Raw genomic sequence first — 21,772 nt, forward strand, 5'->3', positions numbered from 1 at the left:
CTATACCGATTTTAAATACACTATAAATAATCAAACTCAATAGTGATTTGTATTCTTTTAAGTTTGCCATTCAGTTTCACATTATATTATTGCCCATGTGACCCGTTAGCCTTCTTTTTGATACTCAACATTAAAAAATATATATGCTACATTCGGTTTTTAATAGTCCAATTTATCATTAAAGCCAAGGGTTGATTGTATTTTAAGTTTTATCTGAAAAGACTATCATTAGCAGCTCATTGTATGGCTTATATCCATCTTAAATATGTAAACACATAATAGTGAAATAAGATGGGAAAACCTCTTTTAGCGGGTCGGTAAGACCACATTTTAATACAATTAGCAACCAATGAAAAATAAAACAGACATGGACAAGTAAAAAAACAAGTCTTTACTTCAGAGTTCAGTACCTTTCCTCCCGTCCCCAACTCATAAGGTTCACTGATTTCCCCCTTGGTTCTACCAAAGGTTGACAGAGAGCACATCAAACAGCACAGATACCAGTACAAAACAAGGGATCAACTGAAAACAAGGCAACTTGGACATCGAATGAAGAAAGAACAGAGAAAAAGAGGGAGAAAGTTACAAACATCGTCGACCGTGACAGCGGAAATGGTTGGGGGGGGAAATGGACACTTTTCACCTGTTAGTTATTTGGTCTACTTCAAGGCCCCTAGCAGAGACCAGCACTCAACATAAATGACAAGTTACTGCATTGGTTCACATGCAACTCAAAGAGAGAAACAATATGATGCACAACATTGCACATCGGTTATAACATGATGCCACTACTTTCTATGCCAACACCACCCAAAAGCACTGATTCCACAATTAGTGTGTAGTCTCGACTGATATAAAAAAAACTACTTATGGTTGACTCAATGTAGTTAAAACAAAAAAAAAAGAATCATACTCTCATCTTTGTTCATCACTAGTCTCCCCATTTCATAATGGACAGGCACATAGTCCAGGCTTGTCTTCTGTGCTGAAGTTAACATTTTAAATGGCAGTTATTTTCTGGAGCTTATGGGTAAAGTCGCGTCTCCTTTGGATAAAATCAGCACTTAGTCAAGTTAAACATAAGGAAAGTGAAATATTTTATTGTCTGCTTTATGTGGGCACTAGACACTAGAATGCTACTTGTAATTTTGCACTATTTATGTATTTCAGATGAATTAGCCTATGTTAGTTTGACTGTATATCAGCCTTAAGACTTTCCTAGGCTGCTTAAGTGAACAAATTTGATTGTTTCTGATAAAACAAGCATGCGTCACACTAGGTATAGCTAAAGTCCTTACCAGTTGTCAAACACTTTATCAAAAACCTTATTTCCTAAAAATGTGTAGGAGCATATCTCTTTGAAATCACAGAACATAGGTTTACTGTGTGAAGGCGTCACCCTTATCATTTGCCTTAGTGTTTTAGAACGTGACAAAGGCATCAACACTCGTTCGGGCTGAGTCAGTCTCTTGTTAATACAGGAGCTTCTTCACTAGTCAGTCTCAAAGTATGCGAGGTAGTGTGTTGGTGTCAGTGCTATGCTGGTTGGGAGATATCTAAAAAGGATTGTGGGCTTTTGACATTCACTGCATGGTATGACTGGCTGTGGAGCGAGGGTAACAGGTAATTGCCTAGGGTCACTAAAAGTGCTGTATATGGATAAGCAACGATGTGGACAAATTATTTTTTTGTATATCAAGCAAGTAAAGGGCAAGTGAAGAGAAGGTTCAGCACGTAGCTCATATGTTACAGACGGCATCGATTTCAAGCAAATACTGTCTCTTTGCCTCGCTGACCGTCGTTCCTGTACAACGCGTCTTCCGTCTCCATAGCCCTTAGCCCTCGTTGGCCGCCACTAGCTGGCCCAGGCCCTGGCGGACGTACACGGCCTGAATCTCCTTGGTCTTGAGGCAGAAGTCACAGGCCCAAACGGCATTACTCTCCCGGGTCAACAGCCCATAGGCGGGTTCTGTCAGGCCCGTGCAGTCCCGGTGAAACCAGCGCTGGCACGACGCCTCGCACAAGATGGCATCCTGGTCGTCGTGCACCTCCGCTAGGCAGAAGCCGCACGGAAACACCATGCCGGGGCCCCCCAGTTTGCCGGGGCCAGAGCCTGGACCGGTGGAAGGGGGCGCCGGGCCAGAGGGCAGGGGAGACTGGGTGTTGGGGGTCGAGGTGGAGTTGGACGGGGGGTTGGGGTTGCTGCCGGGGGTGTTGCCTCCATTGTTGGTCATGCTGTTTTGGGCTGAGTTGGGGGGCGCGTTGGCCATCTGGCCCCCAGAACCTGGAGTGTTGTTCTGTTGCATGTAAGGGCTGGATCCTGGGCCGGAGTTAGGAGGAGTGGATTGTGGTTGCTGCTGCTGGGAGTTGTTTGAGTTAGTGGGATTACTGGACTGCAGCTGATTGGGTGGCGGATGCTGGGGCTGGCCTGAGCCATTCAGAGGGCCGGTGGGTGACGAGTTGGGATTAGGCTGGGAGGAAGCAGAGGGAGGCTGGCCGGGCGTGTTGGGGTTGGGTTGTGGGGCATCCGGATGGCCAGGGAAGCCTCCCCCGGGCTGCGGAGGACCAGAGTTCGGGAGAGGCCCGGCTGTAGTGTTGTTAGGAGGGGGGCCGCCCGGGTTTAAGTTAGGCGGTTGCTGCTGCGGGCCAGGTTGAGGACCTCCTCCAAAGTTCTTGCCCTCCTCGTTCCCTGGTCCTGGGGGGCTTGGACCCGGGTATGGGCCGTCTTGTGAGGGAGGGAACTGTCCTTGTGGGGGCATACCTGGCAGCCCTCCCCCCATGTTTCCACCAGGGCCACCACCCATGCCCCCCATCATGTTCATTCCAGGAGGCATTCCCCCCATGGGGTTCATGGGGCCATGCGGGGGTCCCCTTGGCCCTCCCCCACCAGGTAACGGCGGACTGTTGAACGGGTGGCCGCCTGGCCCATGCTGCTGCTGCTGGGGCATGCCAAACCGAGGGTGCGGGGGGCCCCCTCCGCCTGGCCCCCCCATTCCTCCTGGAGACAGCATGGGGTTGAAACCTGGCCCTGGGTGCATGGGTGGACTAAAGTTGGGGGGCATATTGAATTGGGACGGGCCACCTGGTGGAAATCCACCACCTCCGGGACCGCCCCCCCCGCCTCCTCCAAAGCCAGGCATCCCGCCGAAGCTCAGTTGGTGATGAGGTCCGGCATTAGATGGAGGGCCGAAAGGCGGCCGCCGTCCGGGCTGCCCGCCACCTGGTCCACCCGGCCCCCCCATGAAGCCCATTCCACCAGCCATCCTGCCGCCGCCCCCGTACCCACCGCCTCCAGGCGCCCCCTGGCCGGGAAGAAACGGAGAACCGCCTGGGCCACCTGCTCCGACGGGTCGAGATGGGGGACCAAAATCATCGTCAAACGGGTTGGAGGCCACCAGGTGATCCACCATGGGGGTGGGAGGCGGGGCGAACTCGGAGAGATGGGAAAACCCAGCCGCCTGCAGGTGTGGGGCAAGGATGTGAACACAATGAAAGGTTTTTTTTTTTTAACATGATAGCAACACTGGTATGACTAAATTGGACATAGAAATGCGGAATTGAGATACAGGCAACAGACACTGACATAATCTGATCAGGGCATTACTTGCCTGAGTGTTCGATTTCCGCTTCTTTTTCTCCGGGCTCTTCATCTGTGAGGCTGAAATTGAGAATATGAATGGAACGAGGTATTTGGGAATACCGCCAATAACTAATTACTGCCTCTACATTTTATCTACCTGTTATCTACCAACCAATAACCTGCAAACAACACATTTGAATTGGCCAATACCCCTTAGTGACAGAGTAGCAGCTTTAGACCTAGGGCCCTCTCTCTTTCCAGTCTACAAGTTGAGATGGATTCAATGAGGGGACATAGACTGGCATGAGAACAAGATGTTGAACATCCAGATGTTATCATCACCAAGGTTATGACTTGCAAATGACCCAGGCGAGATAGGGGGAGACCGAAAACAGAGGCAGGAGGAGGTAAGATCAATGAGGGAGACAGGAGAAGACGGAGACATGAAAACGAGGATACAAAGTTTACACTGATAGCAGGAAAGACATGGCCCGCCGTATCACTGATCCACTTTAAAAACAACCACCACCGAGAGATAGTCGTGAAGTTTAGGAATGGGGAGGCAATTAGGGATCTGGGAAGAGCAACAGAACAGCCCCTTTCCAGCGTAGTAATGGATGGTTCCGATCGGATTTGGAGATGGGTGAAATTTATTCCTACCTTTGCCTCGTTTTCCTTGACCTTGTCCCGCCAGTAGTCTCCCCGATTCGGTAGCCATTAGCTAATAAGAGTGTGGGTGATTTTGCATATCACCCTTCATGTGCAAGAAAAAAGGTAAAAAGGACGACAGCTATAGTCTTGACGGCTATAGCCGGGCAGGTATCGGCGTTCGCAGCGACGGCTTTATAAGGATAACGTATTTTTAACTATTATCTCGCCTGCCCAGGTCTGCGAAATGTACTTTCCAGCTGCAAATTTTTCACCACGCTGTCTGTCACGCCGGGATTTGGTCAACAAATTGCACAAAAATGTATAGCGCTAGCTCAAGTAGACAAGCTATATAAAACGGATATATTTTAGTAGGCACAAGACAGGTTCGGCTGCCCGAGAAACGGGTTGCTTGCTACCTGGCCGGTTAATCAGTGCATGCAAGTTGAAGAAACCCCCTCCTCACTTTCTGAGATGATTACTAACAGATGTGAGGCTGCTAGACTAGCTAGCACCAGCTAGCTAGCCAATGCTCAGCTAACCAGCTAGCCAAAGTTCAGCTAACTAGCTAGCCACGTTATCCAATTTGAGTAGCTAGGTAGACTGTATAATTCACTGAATAACCGTGGCATGTAAATGGCTATTCAAAAACAGGATGCATAAAATAAATCAACTATTACGATCATTGTTTCTCATTGTATCCCCCTTAAATTAAAACAATCTGCGTGTACTCGGAATATGGTGTTTACCATGCTAACATTAGCTTTCAAGCCAACGTTAGCATGCTAGTGAAATTAGCTAGCCAGCTTGCAGTCTTTTTAGAGCAAACTATACCCTTCTCCGTTGCTCTGCTGTCCTTTAAAAAGAAACGCCCTGTTGAGTCATTGCAGGTAAACCGGTCCACCTCTAGTGTATATCTGCTGTTTCCTTCCAACACTTATTTATTTTCGCTTAAAAACGCAAATTTTGCCATAATAATAATGGCCTTTCGCCACCGGACAAAGAGGGACAGGCAAAGGTATTGCACACCGCGGAACATTGCAACTTTGGGGAAAAACGGGGGTGTCGTTAAAGATTAATCCTGGATACAAATATTTTAAACGTCAAAACTAAAGCTATAATTTTCATAATATTTAAGACTTAAAGAAAAGACAGGGAGTCGTGAGTCTTGTACGATGATACCTCCATATGTTCTAATAATGTGTCCCCTATTTCCCTGTCATCTGCATATGTGGCACATCCCAGACCAAACCACTTTGGTACGAAACGCTTTGGAACAATTCTTAATGAGATTAATTAGTGCCGTTGTTCGTTTCACTGTCGATATCACCAATTAAACATACGGTTAACGTCAATAACAATTTTTTATATGTATTTTTTAAACGATCCGTTGAGTTGTGAATGTAATGCCATGGATATGTCAGTGGTGATGGGTAGGTACTCCTGTCCGCAAAACTTTCAGAAGAAAACTTCAGTTGCTCTAATTTATGGATTAACCTTTCATTTTATTATTATGGTATGCATATAGTTAGATTCGAGCCGCCTCGCGCACTCACGAGTCCATTGGCTTTATTCGGACCATAACTGTTGCTGTGATTTTTCAGCCGCTGCAGCACCTCTCAGAACTCCCCCTCCCCACACGCTCACACGCACGCACGCGCGCAAACACACACACACACACACACACACACACACACACACACACACACACACACACACACACACACACACACACACACACACACACTCACACACACACGCACGCACACACACACACACACACACACACACACACACACACACACACACACACACACACACACACACACACACACACACACACACACACACACACACACACACGACACAACCCACCCCTAGTCCCACACACCTTCACAAATCCTCACATGTTGAAGCGCATCAACTAGCTCTCGCACGGCAGTGGCAAGTTGTAAAATAGGCTACCAGATAACATTGGAATGGGACCACAAATCAGAAGCAAGAACAACTTCCGAGTGTTTGGAGTCTCCCTACTCAAGAGGCATCTATTCGTTCAAAGAGAATAAGTGTTGGAACAAGGAACATATTCTCAAGAACTACAAATGGGATAAAGAAAGAAAATCCTATTTTTTTTTTTTTGCTAAATGGCCTAAATAGCTAATATTTTCACCTATGCTTATTTGCTCATTTAGTATTTAATTATCTTTAGGCTACTTTACATTTTACAGTATAATAGGCCTACATACTTTTGGAGGAATATAGGCATAGGCACACTGCCTTAACGTGATATCATATTTTCAACATCATAGATAGGACTTAAAGAAGTAAACGAAACGAAACGGACGTTTTTTTGTCAGAAATACTTATTTGGAAAGGTGCGTCTCCTCCGCATTGGTAAACTGGGTTACGTTATTTTTTTATTTTTAATTGTGTCTTAGTTAAGATGGCAAAGTGGTTCAAGGAATTTCCCAGCAATCTGAAGAACGGTGCCGACAGGACCCGTTCGGAATCCAGAGGCAAACTGGGGATGGTGGAAAGCATCGGTACCAAGGCGGTGAGCTCCAAAGGTCAGAGCAAGAACTCATCTGTTGACAGCGGAGGTGGCGGAGTTGGCTCTCTCTTGTCCGGGAGGAATCGAAAGAATTCTGCCCCTGACCAGGGTAAAACCGAAAAAAATAGTTCCCCTAAGGAGGCAAAGGTTTGGGATAGTCTTCTACCTGGCAAAAGTCGGAAAAATTCCAAAACAGAGTGTGTCGCTGAAGAGCAACAGCAGCGAACATCAAAGAGCTGTAGTTCAGCAAACGCTTACATTAATCGTCTGATCAGAGTGGACAAACAAGACAAAACTCCGAACTTCAACAGCGCTGCCATTACCCCTCCAGTGGTAGACCAAACTCAGAGAGAGAAACCCCAATCACCCAACAAAACCGAAACGGTAAGTGGTAATAGCCAACTGTGGGCCTACTTTATAATTACATTGACATCCATCACTATAGCCTAATTAAATACTAGTAGCCTAATTGTAGATTCAAAGCAAAAGTAAGAATCCATGAGTAGCTTATTCACCATTATAGCCTACTATTTATTATTATACTTATATTGGTCGCCTATTGATTTGTATTGTCAATTGCCACATGATTCTGAAACATGCATGATGTTATTATGTTTATAGACCCAATCAAAGGTCTGAACATGTATCTTGCGTCAGTTCCTCCCTCCCTATTGTCCCCCGGTATTCCCCAGTATTCCCCTCCTCCTCATCCCTAATGCTCTCTTGCTCTCTTTCACTCCCCCCCCCCCCCCCCCCCCCCCCCCCCCCCCCCCCCCCCCCCCCAGTGTGATCTGACACTCAGGTGTTAACACAGGAACCCTCCAGGTGGCCTTGGGGGGAGACTGAAAGATAAAAAGAAGATAAATAGAAAAGGCAAGGAGACGACTAAAGAGAACTGATGGGATGGGGGGAAGGAGAGACTTCAGTTAGAGGGTGGCGTTTTATGTTTCAAATAATGGTAAATCCCCCCGGCAGAAACACTTAGCGTGTTTGTTATAGTTTGATCTTGGAACTATTTGATATATGCGGTGTGTGTGCATGTGTGTGTGTTGATGTGTCTTTGTGTCTGTGTCTTTGTATGTGTCTTTGTGTCTCTGTCTTTGTGTCTGTGTCTGTGTGTCTGCGCCCCAGTGTGTGCTATCCTTCCGGCAATGTGGTTGGTTGTTCCTTTTGCAGTTGAGACATAAATCAGAGTCCTGTATAGTCCTACAACACTTACGGCCTCCACAAGGTCATTTCAGAGGATTAGACCTACAGTGGAATACAGCGAAGATAAGGACCGACGTCCGTGCAGTAGGCCGTGAGAGACTTGTATCTTAGCAAATAGTAGCCGCCATAAAAGAGAACAGGCACTTCACCACTGGGATGGGCCATGAAGCCTGCTGGACATCACAGGTTTACAATAGAGCAGCTCAGGGTTTATTTTCGTACTGCTGCTGCTTATCTGACCATTGTTCTCCCTTTGTGGAAAGCATCCTTTTTTTAAAGTCCCATCAACAACAGCCAAACCCACAACACACTGCACCAATGAATACACAATACATCACAACAAGGGGTTGTAAGTTGTTATTAATCATTCCGCAAAATGATCAAGCAATCATTTTTAAAATCATATTGTCTTCTGAACTCATTTTTTTTATAAAACTTCGAAACAGAACGCCCAAACGAGAGACAGTCTCGTCTCACAGCTGGTCAAACCGAACCAAAAACCATGAGATAACACCTGGCTGTGTTCTCCCCTCCAAGGTGGTGATCCTGGAGGACTATGCGGACCCCTTCGACGCCCAGAAGAAGAGAGAGGCAGAGAGAGCGGGGGAGAACGACGGCTACATGGAGCCCTACGACGCACAGCAGATGATCACTGGTAAGGGACCAGTATGCATACGAGAGGACCCAGGGGACCTTCTGGGTTTTTGGTTGGGGGAGATTTGACAGGGTTGGTATTGGGTACCAAGAGTTGTTGGCCCTTTAGCACATGGATGATGTGTGCATTTCCTTTTTCTGTTGATGACAACGCGTCAGCTGAGCCAGAAGGCTTTGTGAACTCTCTGTTCCAGCTCCGTCTCTGCTTCTCTGGGGTGAAGCCCGCGGTACAGCACCCGGCCATAGGACAATGGGTGCAGTTTCCTGTTGCTACTTCCTATTTCCTGTCGCTGTTTCCTGGTGCTATTCTCCCAAAAGGAAGCTGGTCCCTAAGCCACAGTTCCTCCCCTCGGATATACTGCCCCCCCTCCCCTGTGTTAGCCGGTCTGAGTGTTTCGCTAAACTTCCCACCATCAAGGAGGACCACTGGTCTGGCGTCTCTTGATCTCTCATTCCGTCACTCTATTGTTTTTACCGACCAAACAATAGGCTGAGCCATAAGCCTTAATGTGAATCGGTCTTGGTTTATGAATGAGCTCTCATTCTGCTTCCAGAGTTCCTTGGGAAAGCAGAGTTCTGTGACGTGACTATGATGTGGTTAACTCATTTCATGCAGCTTTTCATCGTCAACCATTGCCTGTGACTCATCGTTTTAGTGTGCTTAGTCATTTCCCATTATTCATTTCCTAACCATTATCTGTATCTTTTATTCTGCCACCTATTCTTCACCTTAATTCACTTGAAGTCCCTTAAATATCTTAGAACCAAGTCAGACGATCCCGATGTAGGACACCACTTCTGCTTGGCTCTCTCTGAGAGATTGAGGCAGATCTTTTCTCGCGGGTCACGCTGATGAAATGTGTTCCCAGAGATCCGACGACGTGGCTCCAAGGACCTGCTCAAGGTGTGTGTCCTGTCCGACCTGGAGGAGGCCCCTGTTGAGGAGGTGCCCCCCGCCTCCCCGCAGCAGATCTACGACGTGCCCTACGAGGGCGGGAGCGGTGACGGAGGTGGCGGTGTCGGCGAGGGCTTCAGTGGAGAAGGTCAGAAGAGTCCGGTGACATGGCTGGAGCCGGACCCCAGGCCTCCCGCCGAGTACGAGTTGCCATGGGAATGGAAAAAAGAACAAATTGTCAAAACTCTGTCAGGTGGGGAGCAGCTGAAGGTGTTTTGCTCTGTCAGGCCGACGTGCTGCTGGAACTCTGTGTTCCTGGTGTGCACGCTCAGAGGACATCACGCTCCTCAAACAGAGGTGTTATAACTGTTTGTGGAGCTGGAATACCTGTGATCTGTATCCAATGACATAATGGATCACAGTAGCCCGATGTGTGATTAATATTCCCTAAAAACGGCATTGCATTTTGTATTTTAAATATGTAAAACGGCATATAGTAGGCGCAGGCCTGTTTTATAAACCGCGTTTCACCTTTCTTTCCCTGCAGCACAGTTTGATAGCGCGGGGCGCCCTCTGCTGGCCAGAGAGGAACCCAGACAGCACACGCTCACCAGGCACCCCCAGCACCCGCCGGCCCCCCTGCCCCTACAGCATCACGCTAAGCAGAAGAGCTGGACTCAGAAGATTCTGCGCTCCACACCCACCCTGTCCACCCCCTCCCCTACACCCGCTAGCTGTAGCCCCGACACAGAGAGCTGCGCGGTGGTCCCAGGGCTGCCCCTGGAGAAGCAGAGGTGGGTCTTGGATTGATGCCTTCATCCATGGTTTCCAAGAGTAACCCATTTGTTTTTACCGTATAATTTGTGACTCCAGTTTGTCTGCTTTGATTATTCTCACTTGTCCCTTTCGATCACTACGCTAGATAACTGTGTGAAATACTAAATGTAGAATGATATTGAGAATAGGAGGAAAGAAAGAGAGAAAAAAAAGAAAACAACGAAGGAAGTGTTGTCAGATGTTGTTAGTCTTGTAGAATATTTTGGTGCAGGTCAGCGACCATTGTACATGTAAGCACAATTAATAGTTGAGCTATAATGCTTTGGTTGACTCCCTGTCTCAGCTGGTACCATGGCTGTGTCAGCCGCCAGGAGGCAGAGTTTGAGCTACAGCCCTGCAAAGAGGCCAGCTTCTTGGTCAGGAATAGCGAATCAGGAACTAGCAAGTACTCTATCGCCCTCAAGTGAGTACACGTTGCAATTGCATTTCCTCTTAAAGTCTGAGTTTGAGACCTGAAATGTTGTTAAATCTCTTGAATTAATGGTTTCATGTTTTCATAATTTGTATTTTTTATGCATGCAAGTTCAGTGAATGTATAGTATAATTCGGCATATTTCGGCACATAATAAAAGTGTAGGCCTATTCGGTAAACGCAGATATTTGGGATTTCTTCTCTTTGCCGATAAACGTTGGCGTGATTTTATCGCCAAAGAGATTCTAATGGGGTCGCCACAGACGCTATTGGTACCTTTAATATTCCTAATACTGCAAATTCAAGGTCTTTCATCAGTGGGCCATAGGCTCCATCACCATGGTGTTCAACTCAACAGACATTGTTATATACATCCATTAAGGTTAAAAACTATATTCTATATACCTATATACTAATGCAGACGAAAAAGAGAATGAAGCCTGTGGGTTCTTGTGTGTGTGGCGTAGGACCAGCCAGGGGTGCGTTCACATCATCGTTGCCCAGACCAAGGAGAGCGGCTACACCCTGGACCAGAGCCGCTGCGTGTTCCCCAGCATCCCGGAGGTGGTTCACCACTACTCCACCCGCCAGCTGCCCTTCAATGACGCCGAGCACATGAGCCTACTTCACCCCGTGCCCCGCGCACACTGACTAACCCCACCCCTCTGCCTGGCCGGCATGAACGGAACAAGCGCACCTCTTAATTTGTAGGTAAAACTAACTCATAACCCCCTTCCCCGGCCAAATGTTAAAGGTGGCATATTATACCACCCGGCATGAGTGTGATTAGCCGTTTCCACCCGTTTTGAAAATCGGCCTCTACTGACATCACGAGTGGGCGTGGCCACCTAGATAAGCAGTGGATAGATCAGTTAACTAGCCTACCCAGCGGACTGTAGCCAACGCTGCTCATCTATCCGTCATACTAGGTGGACACGCCCACCTCGATTTTCAAAACGGCTTGTAACGGCTAATCTCATTCACACCTGGGCGTATAATATGTCAGCTTTGACACATTTAATGAATACACTAGTGTGTAGTCATGCTTGGGTTTCATTTGGGTTTGTTGATCCCCACCATTCACCACCTTTAGAATATACTTTTCATAAAGGCATTTCATTGTTGGACAAACAGGTGTCACTCATAGGAATGGAGCAGACCCATAATAAGTGTAATTAGCGACAACTGTGTTTGTCCTATAACAACACCTCTGTGGAAAGGCCCATCAGGCTGCTGCTTAGTTGTAGAGTCTGCTAAAAACAACATGGGTAGCTGTAGTAGATGTCTGTTACTCTAATCAGAACAGCCTGAACGGGTTGTGTCTCACTCACACTGAGAAATCCCATCTCGTGAAACCCTGCGGTTACTCTCCGCTCTGGGCTCTTCAAACAGCAGGTGGCCCCCTGGTGGTTTAAATGTCCAACAAGGACAACGGATCATTGATTTGGTTGGTTAGTTTTAATTCAAAGATCATTGCTTAGGGAAAACTTGGTTCAAAGTGTTTAACCGAGATATATTACACATTGAGATATGATGGAAGCACAACTGCCCGGGGCATATTCCTCACAACCTGGAATGCTGCCTTCTGTTAATGGACAAGTTACACAATGTGAGAGACATCAGGTCACCGGACCACACTCACCCTTTAAACACCTGAGTGACCTGCTTTCACCCTCTCCCCGAACGCCACCAATTTGTTTACACAGTACACACGTATCCAGCATCTTACTTGAATGTTTAACTACAGCAGAATACCTTTCCCTGTTAAGCATAGGAAGGTTTTCCTATTTATTTTTGCATAGCTGGTTAGAGCAATGTTTCTTCTTTGACCCATGTTCCTAAGCTGAGAAAGATGTCTGTTACTACACGCCACCTATGTGGCTGCCGCATTCCACCTATGTGACTCGGGGACGCTGGGTGGTGGGGTTGAAATCCGGTTTATTGTAGAGGTTTGTCGGTTATGATACATTGCGCTGGCGCTTCATTCTTCCATGCAGGAGATCTCTCCTAGAGTGTGTGTGTGAAGGCTGGTTTAATGTGCATCAGGTGAGCAGCCTCCCCCAGCCCCAGGGTCCAATCAAACTCGGCAGGTGCTTAAACCAGCCATCTTTCACACGCACTCCCACAGTTATGAATAAAATAGTTTTATAGTTTTTAATAGCTTTGACTGTTTTCCAAAATTGTCTTCTTATTCAATTTGGTTCATCTCCTTTCCCTTGTACTGTGAATGATGGAACTCCTCTCTGCACTGTGAAGTTAAAGACGGACATGATTCAATGTGCCATTACTTTGAAAAGCTGTTCCTTTCATTGACATTCCAGTGTGATTTTCTTTTTTCAAAATTAACTATAAGGAATATTTTAATCACCCATGAAGGTGGTTATGTTTGGTCTTAGAGGCCGGCGGCAATTACCTATAAAACATTAAAGAAATCGGGCTCCATGGCTTGTATGTGTTAAACTGTTACTGTCTTGTTGCTGGTAAAGTACTAAAGAATAACTAGGTCATTAACTCTGAACTCACTCAGCAATGTGGTTTGTGAACTACAGCATGGCTCTGGAGTTTTTATTATAATTATTATTTAACAATTAATAATAATTAGTATTAATTGTTCAGGTGACCCTCCCTCGGTGCTCCAGGTGAGAAAGGATTTATGATTGTGATACTTTTTGCTATTCTTTTGTATCTATATATATATAAAAAATAAATACAGTAAAATAACATTTGTTTGAACATGTTATTAACCATATGTTGAGTGTATTCTCTCTATTCCTTTGGTTGTCTGATGGGGAAGATCTGATGTTAATACTCTGATATGAAGACAAAGAAACAAACACACACAGAACTAACACACACACACACACACACACACACACACACACACACACACACACACACACACACACACACACACACACACACACACACACACAAACGCAAACACATGAAGGTGTGCATATCAATCATCCAATTTGTCAAGAGGCACGGTTGAATCATTTATATTTAGTCTCATATGACCCGCAGTTAGTCTGCTCTTAGCACAAAAATAATGCCCCTATTCCACTGAGGCCATAATGACCCCTCACAGTCAAACAATTAACCCTGATGAGGTGCGCGGGATCAGGTGCTTCATTTAGCCGCGGTTGCATTTAGCTAAGCAAGAGTAGATTGTGCTGCCATCTTGGAGTGAAGAGGTTAGGGAAAGGATCTGGCGGTTGGGGATCAGCCTTCTTGAGAAAGGATCACATTTAGGGTTGATGCCAGGACAAGCACGGCAGGACGGCTCGCAGCACGAGCACCCTGTGCATGAGCCTGAACGCCCTGCGCTAAAAACGGGTGCCCAGAAGAGAGAGTAGTATGTCATTACAGCCACATCAAGGACACCTCGCATGGAGGGGAAAATAAGGAGCCAATGGACACCGCCGGGCTCTCGTCTTGGTCTTCTTACCTTCCATGTATCCCCTCTCTCTGCTGGCGCCCTGCTGCACCTATCAGTCTCAACCGCCTTATCTCAGGCCCTTATCAAGTTCACCTTGACTCAGAGAGAGGAGGGACGGGCACACAAACACACACACACGCACACACACACACACACACACGCACGCACGCACGCACGCACGCACGCACGCACGCACGCACGCACGCACGCACACACACACACACACACACACACACACACACACACACACACACTCATACACAAGTACAGACACATACATGTACACATAAACATGCAGATACACACACAGACAGACAAACATGCAGATACACACACACAGACACACACACAAGCACATAAAAACACACATGCAGATACACACACACACACACACACACACACACACACACACACACACACACACACACACACACACACACACACGCACACACACACACACACACACACACAGTGCAGCTTTCGAGTGTTAGAGTGCTGGAGTGTTGGTTGCCTATGCACCAATCAATATTTGGTGAATATGCACCTGCCCTAACCCAGATAACAAGCCAGATGTAGGGATAATTATATGTAGCCTATTAGCACTATTGCTTTGGGCAACATGCCTTATGCCTTGGTGCTGTTAGCAGCTTTTAGAATTGACTTGAAGGGTATATTAATGAATCGGTTTCGGGGCTCGCAAGGCACTCTAATCTTGGCGGTGCAGGTTGCACAAAGGCACAGCAACTGGCTCCAGCAGGTCCCAATCTCATATCATTCACATGTGGTGTGATGGCCGTTTGAGGTGGCAAGGCCCGATTGGTTGCACCGACTTCTCACTGAGAAATACTGAAAGCATACACCTTCTCAACGCCACCATCAGCCCTACTCCCCTCGTCTCCCCCCCCCCCCCCCCCCTTCCCCTCGCTCCAACAGATGCAATGCATCAAAGACAGTAGAGTAATCACCTCCTATCCCATACTAATCACACACACACGCGAGTCTGCGTCTAAAGCCTTCCTCCCGTGTCTCCTGGACAGGGTGCGATGACTGAGACCGACGCTTGACAATACATGAGGTCACCCGACTCCGACGCGGCGGTAAGCGACGGCCTCTCCTGAGCACGGGGCAGCAGCTGCGTGTCTGATGATGGCTCCTGTTCTGGAGACACGGCTGACGCTAGCAGGAGCCCTGGGTGCTCAGTGTTTCCCCCGCGACAGCAGCACTGAAGCCTGGCCGGTGTTGAGGTGCGAACGGGTTGACCGGCACTGACCCATGCCTGTTTTTAGACACAGTTGGCGGGCCTGTGCTTTTGCCACTGCGTGCGGTTAACCCGTTGAGCGGGCCCTCGTGGCAAAGAGGGCGATTCATGAATCAGAGGAGCTCATGAATCACTGATTCCTAAAGCGCTGAGGCCAACGAATAAGGCTCAGCCCTTTGGAATTAGCGGTTCTTTTGTTCATTCATTATTTCTATCTTTTTCTTTCTTTCTTTCTTTCTTTCTTTCTTTCTTTCTTTCTTTCTTTCTTTCTTTCTTTCTTTCTTTCTTTCTTTCTTTCTTTCTTTCTATCTTTCTTTCTTTCTTTCTTTCTTTCTTTCTTTCTTTCTTTCTTTCTTTCTTTCTTTCTTTCTTTCTTTCTTTCTTTCTTTCTTTCTTTCTTTCTTTCGGTCTGTCTGTCTGTCTGTCTGTCTGTCTGTCTGTCTGTCTGTCTGTCTGTCTGTCTGTCTGTCTGTCTGTCTGTCTGTCTGTCTGTCTATCTGTCTGTCTGTCTGACTGTCTGTCTGTCTGTCTGTCTGCTCTGCGTCTAGTTAGATAGATAGATTGGAACTTTATTAATCCCTTGGGAAGGTTCTGTTGGTTTCCAAAACACAGTAGTCATCAGTTGTTCGGAATGTTGTAGGCCACCCATCAACAACTGCGTAGTGCCACTTCCAAAGCAGCCAATCAGATTAAACCCCTCAGCACAATAAGAGCACATATCAACAGGGTGGAGCTTCATGGAGGGGCTTATCTCAGCTCAGTTGAACACCAGCACTATTGCATAAGTCTGGCAGGAACAGAATGAGGGTAGTATTTAGGCAGACTGTGCTTGCAGGAGTGGAGAGACATTCTTTAAGGAAGGGAAGGGAAGGGTCTATGATCTAGTGTTCACATATCCAGCATTCCTTCCTCCAAGTGTCAAACAGCCAGGAAGGCCAATCAGGCAAGGGGAAACACGTTGATTTGTAGTTTCAGCCAATGGGGTGACCCTTAACGACGGCAATTGAGCTTATGAACGCTGCAGCCTGAGCATTCCTCTGTGGTTACAACACTTCTTTCCCACTCACTTTAAAGATGGATTCCACAAGAATGAAGAGCAGAACTTGCTTTTTGATTTTCTTCTCTCTTACTATAGCCCTCATTCACAAAACCACTAAAAGTTCAATAGAGAAATTCAGAAAATAGTGTGCATGAGTCTCTCTCTCTCTCTCTCTCTCTCTCTCTCTCTCTCTCTCTCTCTCTCTCTCTCTCTCTCTCTCTCTCTCTCTCTCTCTCTCTTCCTCTCTCTCCTTCTTTCTCTTTCCCCTCTCTCTCTCTCTCTCTCTCTTGCTCTGTCTCTGATTCTCCCTCTCAACCATACAGATACAGATACAGACATGAACACACACACACACACACACACACACACGCACGCACGCACGCACGCACGCACGCACGCACGCACGCACGCACGCACGCACACACACACACACACACACACACACACACACACACACACACACACACACACACACACACACACACACACACACACACACACACACACACACATACATCGTTTTTTGGAGTATGACAATGTCTGTCTGTCTGTCTCTCTTCTTGATCTCTCCACACAATCTCCAAATATACCACCCCCTGTCTCTCCTTCTCCCCCTGTCTCTCCCTCTCCCATTCCCTCTCCCTCTTCTTCTACGGCTCAAGTTCCTTTGAAGAACTTTTCCACTGCTAACCCAAGTGAAACATCTGGGTCAGCTTATATCTGGTGGAACAAGACTTGCAGGATATTGTTGGCAGGATGTGTGAGCTGTAGCCATTTACTCTGTGGGAATCCCCATACACATACACTCACACACACACACACACACACACACACACACACACACACACACACACACACACACACACACACACACACACACACACACACACACACACACACACACACACACACACACACACACACACACACACACACACATTCCCAAACACATGCGCAAACACACTCTCTGACACTGTCTCTCCTTCACACATTCACATGCACATCCATGTTTCTGTTCTGTAACGCAAACTTGGAAAGGGATTTTTGCCTGTAATCTAATTGTCTCAAAGTGGTAAATGATATAAAAACCAAACAACCAAAGTGAATAGTGGGTTACATATCATGTTTAATAATTTGAAGAACACATTGGTTATTACCAAAACAATAGATTACAAAATAGGTGCCAGGAATAGGTAGGAATTATTCATGGACGTTTATTGTTGAGTACATACTGTCTTAATAATATATATATAGAGAGAACTTGAAGATATACTCACAAGGTTTTTAATGTGCAAGAGATACTCAAACTCGCCCCCATAGTGTGCATTCTGCCTCAACCCCTGACATTCGTGCCCGCAAACATTGCTTGATCATACGAGCGGTGAAAGAGACAAACGAGAACGGCGTGGAGACGTGCAGGGCCTAGCTACACCCTCCGCGTATTGCCCCTCATTAGCATGAGGAGTGAGTAACGCGTTCCAGATCTGGAGAATAGAAGCACAAGTGTGGAATGTAGCTGGAGAGAGAGGGGGGGGAAACATCTTAACCCTTGTACGGCCGCACGGTCTCTGCGTCTGCGTCTGTGTCTGCCTCGCCACTCCAGCTATTTTCCCTTTTCCACACGGCCGGTCGCATAGGCTACCGAGCAAACATCGCAGGAGAAAACAGTTCCCCTCACCACCACCACCACCACCACCACCACCACCACCAGCACCACCACCACCACCACCACCACCACCACCACCACCACCAACACCACTTCCTCTACGTTTTTCTTTCCATCTATCTTCCTCCTCCCCCCCCCCCCTCCCCTCTTCTGACCCGCTCGCCCGCCCTCCCTCCCTCCCTCTCTCACACACACACACACACACACACATGCACGCGCACACTGTTCTCTCTCTATGTCTCTCTCTCTCTCCCTCTCTCTTGCGCCGGCGGCTCTGGGGAAGGCCGCTATTCCTTGGGCTTGTCTTCTGGCTTGACGTCGAGGAAGAAGTCGTTGCAGGCCACCGTGAGGGCGCCCATGAGGATGATGAACTCGGTGAAGTCCACCTCCCCGTCGTTGTTGGCGTCCAGGTCGTTCATCACCTTCTCCACCCCCTCATTATCTTTGCCGCTCTGGAGTGCAGGAGGGAGGGAGGGAGGGAGGGAGGGAGGGAGGGAGGGAGGGAGGGGGGAGAGGAAGAGAAATGTAGCTCAGAATGTGGTTTACTGTGTGTATTGGCTTGTGTGAGTGTGTGTGTGTTTGTGTGTGTTTGTGTGTTCATGGGAGCATGTGTGTTTTAGATTTTAGGGGTGAATGTGTCTGCATGTCAATGTGGTGAGTGTGTGTGTGGGTGTGTGTGTGTGTGTGTCTGTCTGCGTTTGTGTATGTGTGTTTGAGTGTGTGTGTGTGTGCGTATGTGTGTGTGTGTGTGTCTGTGTGGGTGTGTGTGGTCATGTTTCTGTATGTGTGTGTGGTCATATTTACGTGTGATTGTATGTGGATGTGTGTGTGTGTGGTCCTGTCTGTGTGTGTGTGCGACTGTATACGTGTGTGTGTGTGTGTGTGTGTGTGTGTCTTTGCACAGTGTGGGAATGCAATCAGCACACGGGCTTGTCAGCACCCGCGTTGCCAACCTCACGAGCACATACCTTGTGTGTCAGTACATGCAACAAGCAGAAAAAGTTATTTTCACCCACACCGACACACACACACACACACACACACACACACACACACACACACACACACACACACACACACACACACACACACACACACACACACACACACAAATGGCGGCGCACTCACCCCGAGGTAGCTGCCTAGCTCCCCCAGCAGCAGCTCTTTGAGCTCCCCCCGGCTCAGCGTGTACTTGTCCCCCTCCTTCCCAGAGTACTTATGGAAGGTCTTGATGAGCATCTGCATGGCGCTCTCCAAGTCGGAACTGGGCTCCTTGGACATGCTTTGGACGGGGAGGTGTTGGGGGTTGGGGGGGGGGGGGGAGACGATATTCAAAGGTTAGTGTCTGCCTACCGACGCCCGCTCCACTGCCACGCCGCATGTCATGTGACGTGTGTGCCGGGTCACATGACATGGCGAGGGTGAAGCCATCTCCCATAGAGTGAAAGAAGATAGACAGAGGTGAATGGAGGAGGGGTGAAGGGTTATCAGCGCTATGCAGGAGTTTGTTTAAGGTGGCCCCCGTTTCTAAGGCAACGGGGGGTGGAATATACTTATACTTGGCCTTAGCTGGAGCTTGTGGGAGGTCGGGTTGGGGAAAGACGGAAAACAGAAGCTTTTGAACAATCTTACACACATTGTGTCCGGCATCCTGGTTCTTCTTGTGCTGGGGTCGGGGGAGACTGTGCACACACACAGACATAGAGCAGGTCAATGCCTCACATTGATGTAGGAAATAGAGAGAACTCTTGCCGCGTTTCAAATGAATGTGTAAAACAAAATGGGTTTAGGTGAGAGGATATTTTCTCTTTGAGGGTAAACCTTGCTCCCCTTTTTAATGACCTTTGCTGGAAGCTGAATATGCACACACTGAGATTATTGGTACATGATAAGTATTGTTTTCAAACGAATTGCTTCATTGTAAGGCCCTTGTACACCTCAAAGGCCTTACAGTGAAACACGTATCCATATTGAATTGCAAATACGCTGAAATGTACGCAAACAAAACACTTATTTCTAGATAAGAGTGCTTGTAAAAGGTGAGGTGCTTGTATTTGTCCAGACTCACACCCACACACACACTCACCCACTCACCCACTGGTTCACTCACTCACCCACCCACTTAATCGTTATTCAAATGTCACTGCTGCATACCCATATCTGCAACCCTGAAAGCACGTCCACCAACTACACAGAGGGAGAAATTCTAAATATTGTAATTTTCCTTTCAATTATTCATCGATTAATAACTGGCTCTCCGGTTGCCCCAGATTGGATCCGACAGAGGCAATGATGCCGGTGTAATTTCTATGTCATAGATCACTGGCTGTGGTTTCTCCTGCGTCCTATTGTACGACAGAGGTCAGAGCTCTGGCCACTTTAGCTGAAAGAGGAGGAGAGACAGGACACTGTAGCTGGCTGACTGGAAAATGTATGCGGGGGGGTTATCTTTCTCTCTCTCTTTCTTACGCAGTGACCCAATACAATGGGAAACCATGACGACATGAACGCTGTCATGTAACACAAGATTGAGTTTAGCAGTAATGGCTTCGCTGTAGAGTAGCAGATTCACAGGACGGGGCACAATCTGCACAGTAATGCAATGAGCAAATTGAAGTACATCCATGTAAGATGAGTTTCTACAGGGCAATTTACTTTATTGCACTTTTGGAATACTCATTTATATACTATCTATCAAGTTTGATGTAGCACGAAATAACAATCAATTACTATTTAGTTAATCACATTACAATGTGCTGATGGCCAGCTATTTGTTTGGGATATCTACACCATACATATGTGGTGAAACAATACGACATACAATAAACAATAAAATCACGTTTACAAAGAGCAACACATGTGTGACTGCCGAGTAAATCTCTCCCTGGTGCACAACCATTGAAAACCATTCTGAACCCCTACCACTATCAAAGTCTTGTTTACCACATGCACCCTGCCCGTAAAACAGAGAAGAAAAAGCACGCAGACAATCGCCCTGAGCACATCACGATCAGAGCCAGCGGAGAGAGGTGCCTTTTAAGAGCCGTGAGTCTTACCTGGCGGTGGATGCTGTGCTTCCTGTTGCTGAGGAGAGATACAGAGGTAGAGACCAGAGTCAAGCAGAGGATGGATAGGGAGAGTCGGGCCGGGGTTTAAATACCGCCTGCCCGCGCTGGCCCTCCCAACACCCCGCGCCACCCACCCACACCCCCCACCCCCGTCACCACCCCCCACCCCCGTCACCACCCTCCACCCCGCTACCATCTCACCACACACACCTGACCCGTCCCATCCGCTTCCACCCCCCTCCCCCCTACCCCCCCCTTCTCTGTGATTGGGCCTCCCTGACTGGCCTCAGGTCTTCATTAAGACACAAACAGAAAACCTCCAGCACACACACAGACACACACATAGCCCGTCCTTATACATCTGTGCGTACACACAGCCCCCCAGTTATTATTACAATCTAGACTCAATGTCAGGTGAGGCATGTGCAGTTTCCTAATTTCTTTCTTATTATATCAAATGCTTTTTCTTAATTGTAAAAGTTGTTGTACATGATCATAGTGTATGATTTGAAATTG

The 21,772-nt window shown here is 47.4% G+C and overlaps 3 protein-coding genes across 5 annotated transcripts; 1 reads left to right on the forward strand and 2 right to left on the reverse strand.

Annotated features, from left to right (window-relative positions):
* Positions 1-301: 301 nt before the first annotated feature.
* On the reverse strand, positions 302-5,279 carry pygo2 (pygopus homolog 2 (Drosophila)). Of its 2 annotated transcripts, none has more exons than XM_030347156.1 (3): positions 5,063-5,279; positions 3,609-3,658; positions 302-3,458 (listed from the first exon to the last, which is right to left on the reverse strand). In XM_030347156.1, exons 2-3 carry the CDS (start codon positions 3,648-3,650, stop codon positions 1,836-1,838), a joined length of 1,665 nt encoding a protein of 554 aa, XP_030203016.1. In that variant the 5' UTR covers positions 3,651-3,658; positions 5,063-5,279; the 3' UTR covers positions 302-1,835. The 2 variants fall into 2 exon arrangements, with proteins under 2 accessions (XP_030203016.1, XP_030203015.1); XM_030347155.1 differs by having other exon boundaries at positions 4,241-5,279.
* Positions 5,280-6,107: 828 nt separating this feature from the next.
* Positions 6,108-13,509, forward strand: LOC115536079 (SH2 domain-containing adapter protein E). The gene is made up of 6 exons (XM_030347731.1): positions 6,108-7,163; positions 8,526-8,643; positions 9,512-9,790; positions 10,085-10,331; positions 10,658-10,777; positions 11,254-13,509. The coding sequence occupies exons 1-6, from the start codon at positions 6,672-6,674 to the stop codon at positions 11,435-11,437; spliced, it is 1,440 nt and encodes a 479-aa protein (XP_030203591.1). The 5' UTR covers positions 6,108-6,671; the 3' UTR covers positions 11,438-13,509.
* Positions 13,510-18,368: 4,859 nt separating this feature from the next.
* Positions 18,369-21,327, reverse strand: s100s (S100 calcium binding protein S). Of its 2 annotated transcripts, XM_030347139.1 has the most exons (4): positions 21,245-21,322; positions 19,825-19,870; positions 19,317-19,470; positions 18,369-18,640 (listed from the first exon to the last, which is right to left on the reverse strand). In XM_030347139.1, the coding sequence occupies exons 2-4, from the start codon at positions 19,836-19,838 to the stop codon at positions 18,476-18,478; spliced, it is 333 nt and encodes a 110-aa protein (XP_030202999.1). In that variant the 5' UTR covers positions 19,839-19,870; positions 21,245-21,322; the 3' UTR covers positions 18,369-18,475. The 2 variants fall into 2 exon arrangements, with proteins under 2 accessions (XP_030202999.1, XP_030203000.1); XM_030347140.1 differs by lacking the exon at positions 19,825-19,870 and having other exon boundaries at positions 21,245-21,327.
* Positions 21,328-21,772: the final 445 nt, after the last annotated feature.

The sequence above is a fragment of the Gadus morhua genome, chromosome 22, assembly GCF_902167405.1.
Source record: "Gadus morhua chromosome 22, gadMor3.0, whole genome shotgun sequence".
NCBI lineage: Eukaryota > Metazoa > Chordata > Actinopteri > Gadiformes > Gadidae > Gadus > Gadus morhua.

Bases quoted from the DNA above. Each gene is read 5' to 3' on its own strand.
- s100s (XM_030347139.1), bottom strand. The intron at 18,641-19,316 runs GTGAGTGCGCCG...CCTGCACTCCAG, and splicing joins AGCTAGGCAGCTACCTCGGG to AGCGGCAAAGATAATGAGGG.
- LOC115536079 (XM_030347731.1), top strand. From the start codon at position 6,672: ATGGCAAAGTGGTTCAAGGAATTTCCCAGCAATCTGAAGAACGGTGCC. The intron at 8,644-9,511 runs GTAAGGGACCAG...ATGTGTTCCCAG, and splicing joins CGCACAGCAGATGATCACTG to AGATCCGACGACGTGGCTCC. The intron at 10,778-11,253 runs GTGAGTACACGT...TGTGTGGCGTAG, and splicing joins AAGTACTCTATCGCCCTCAA to GACCAGCCAGGGGTGCGTTC.
- pygo2 (XM_030347155.1), bottom strand. From the start codon at position 4,298: ATGGCTACCGAATCGGGGAGACTACTGGCGGGACAAGGTCAAGGAAAA. The intron at 3,659-4,240 runs GTAGGAATAAAT...TCTCAATTTCAG, and splicing joins TCAAGGAAAACGAGGCAAAG to CCTCACAGATGAAGAGCCCG. The intron at 3,459-3,608 runs GCAAGTAATGCC...CCACACCTGCAG, and splicing joins AGCGGAAATCGAACACTCAG to GCGGCTGGGTTTTCCCATCT.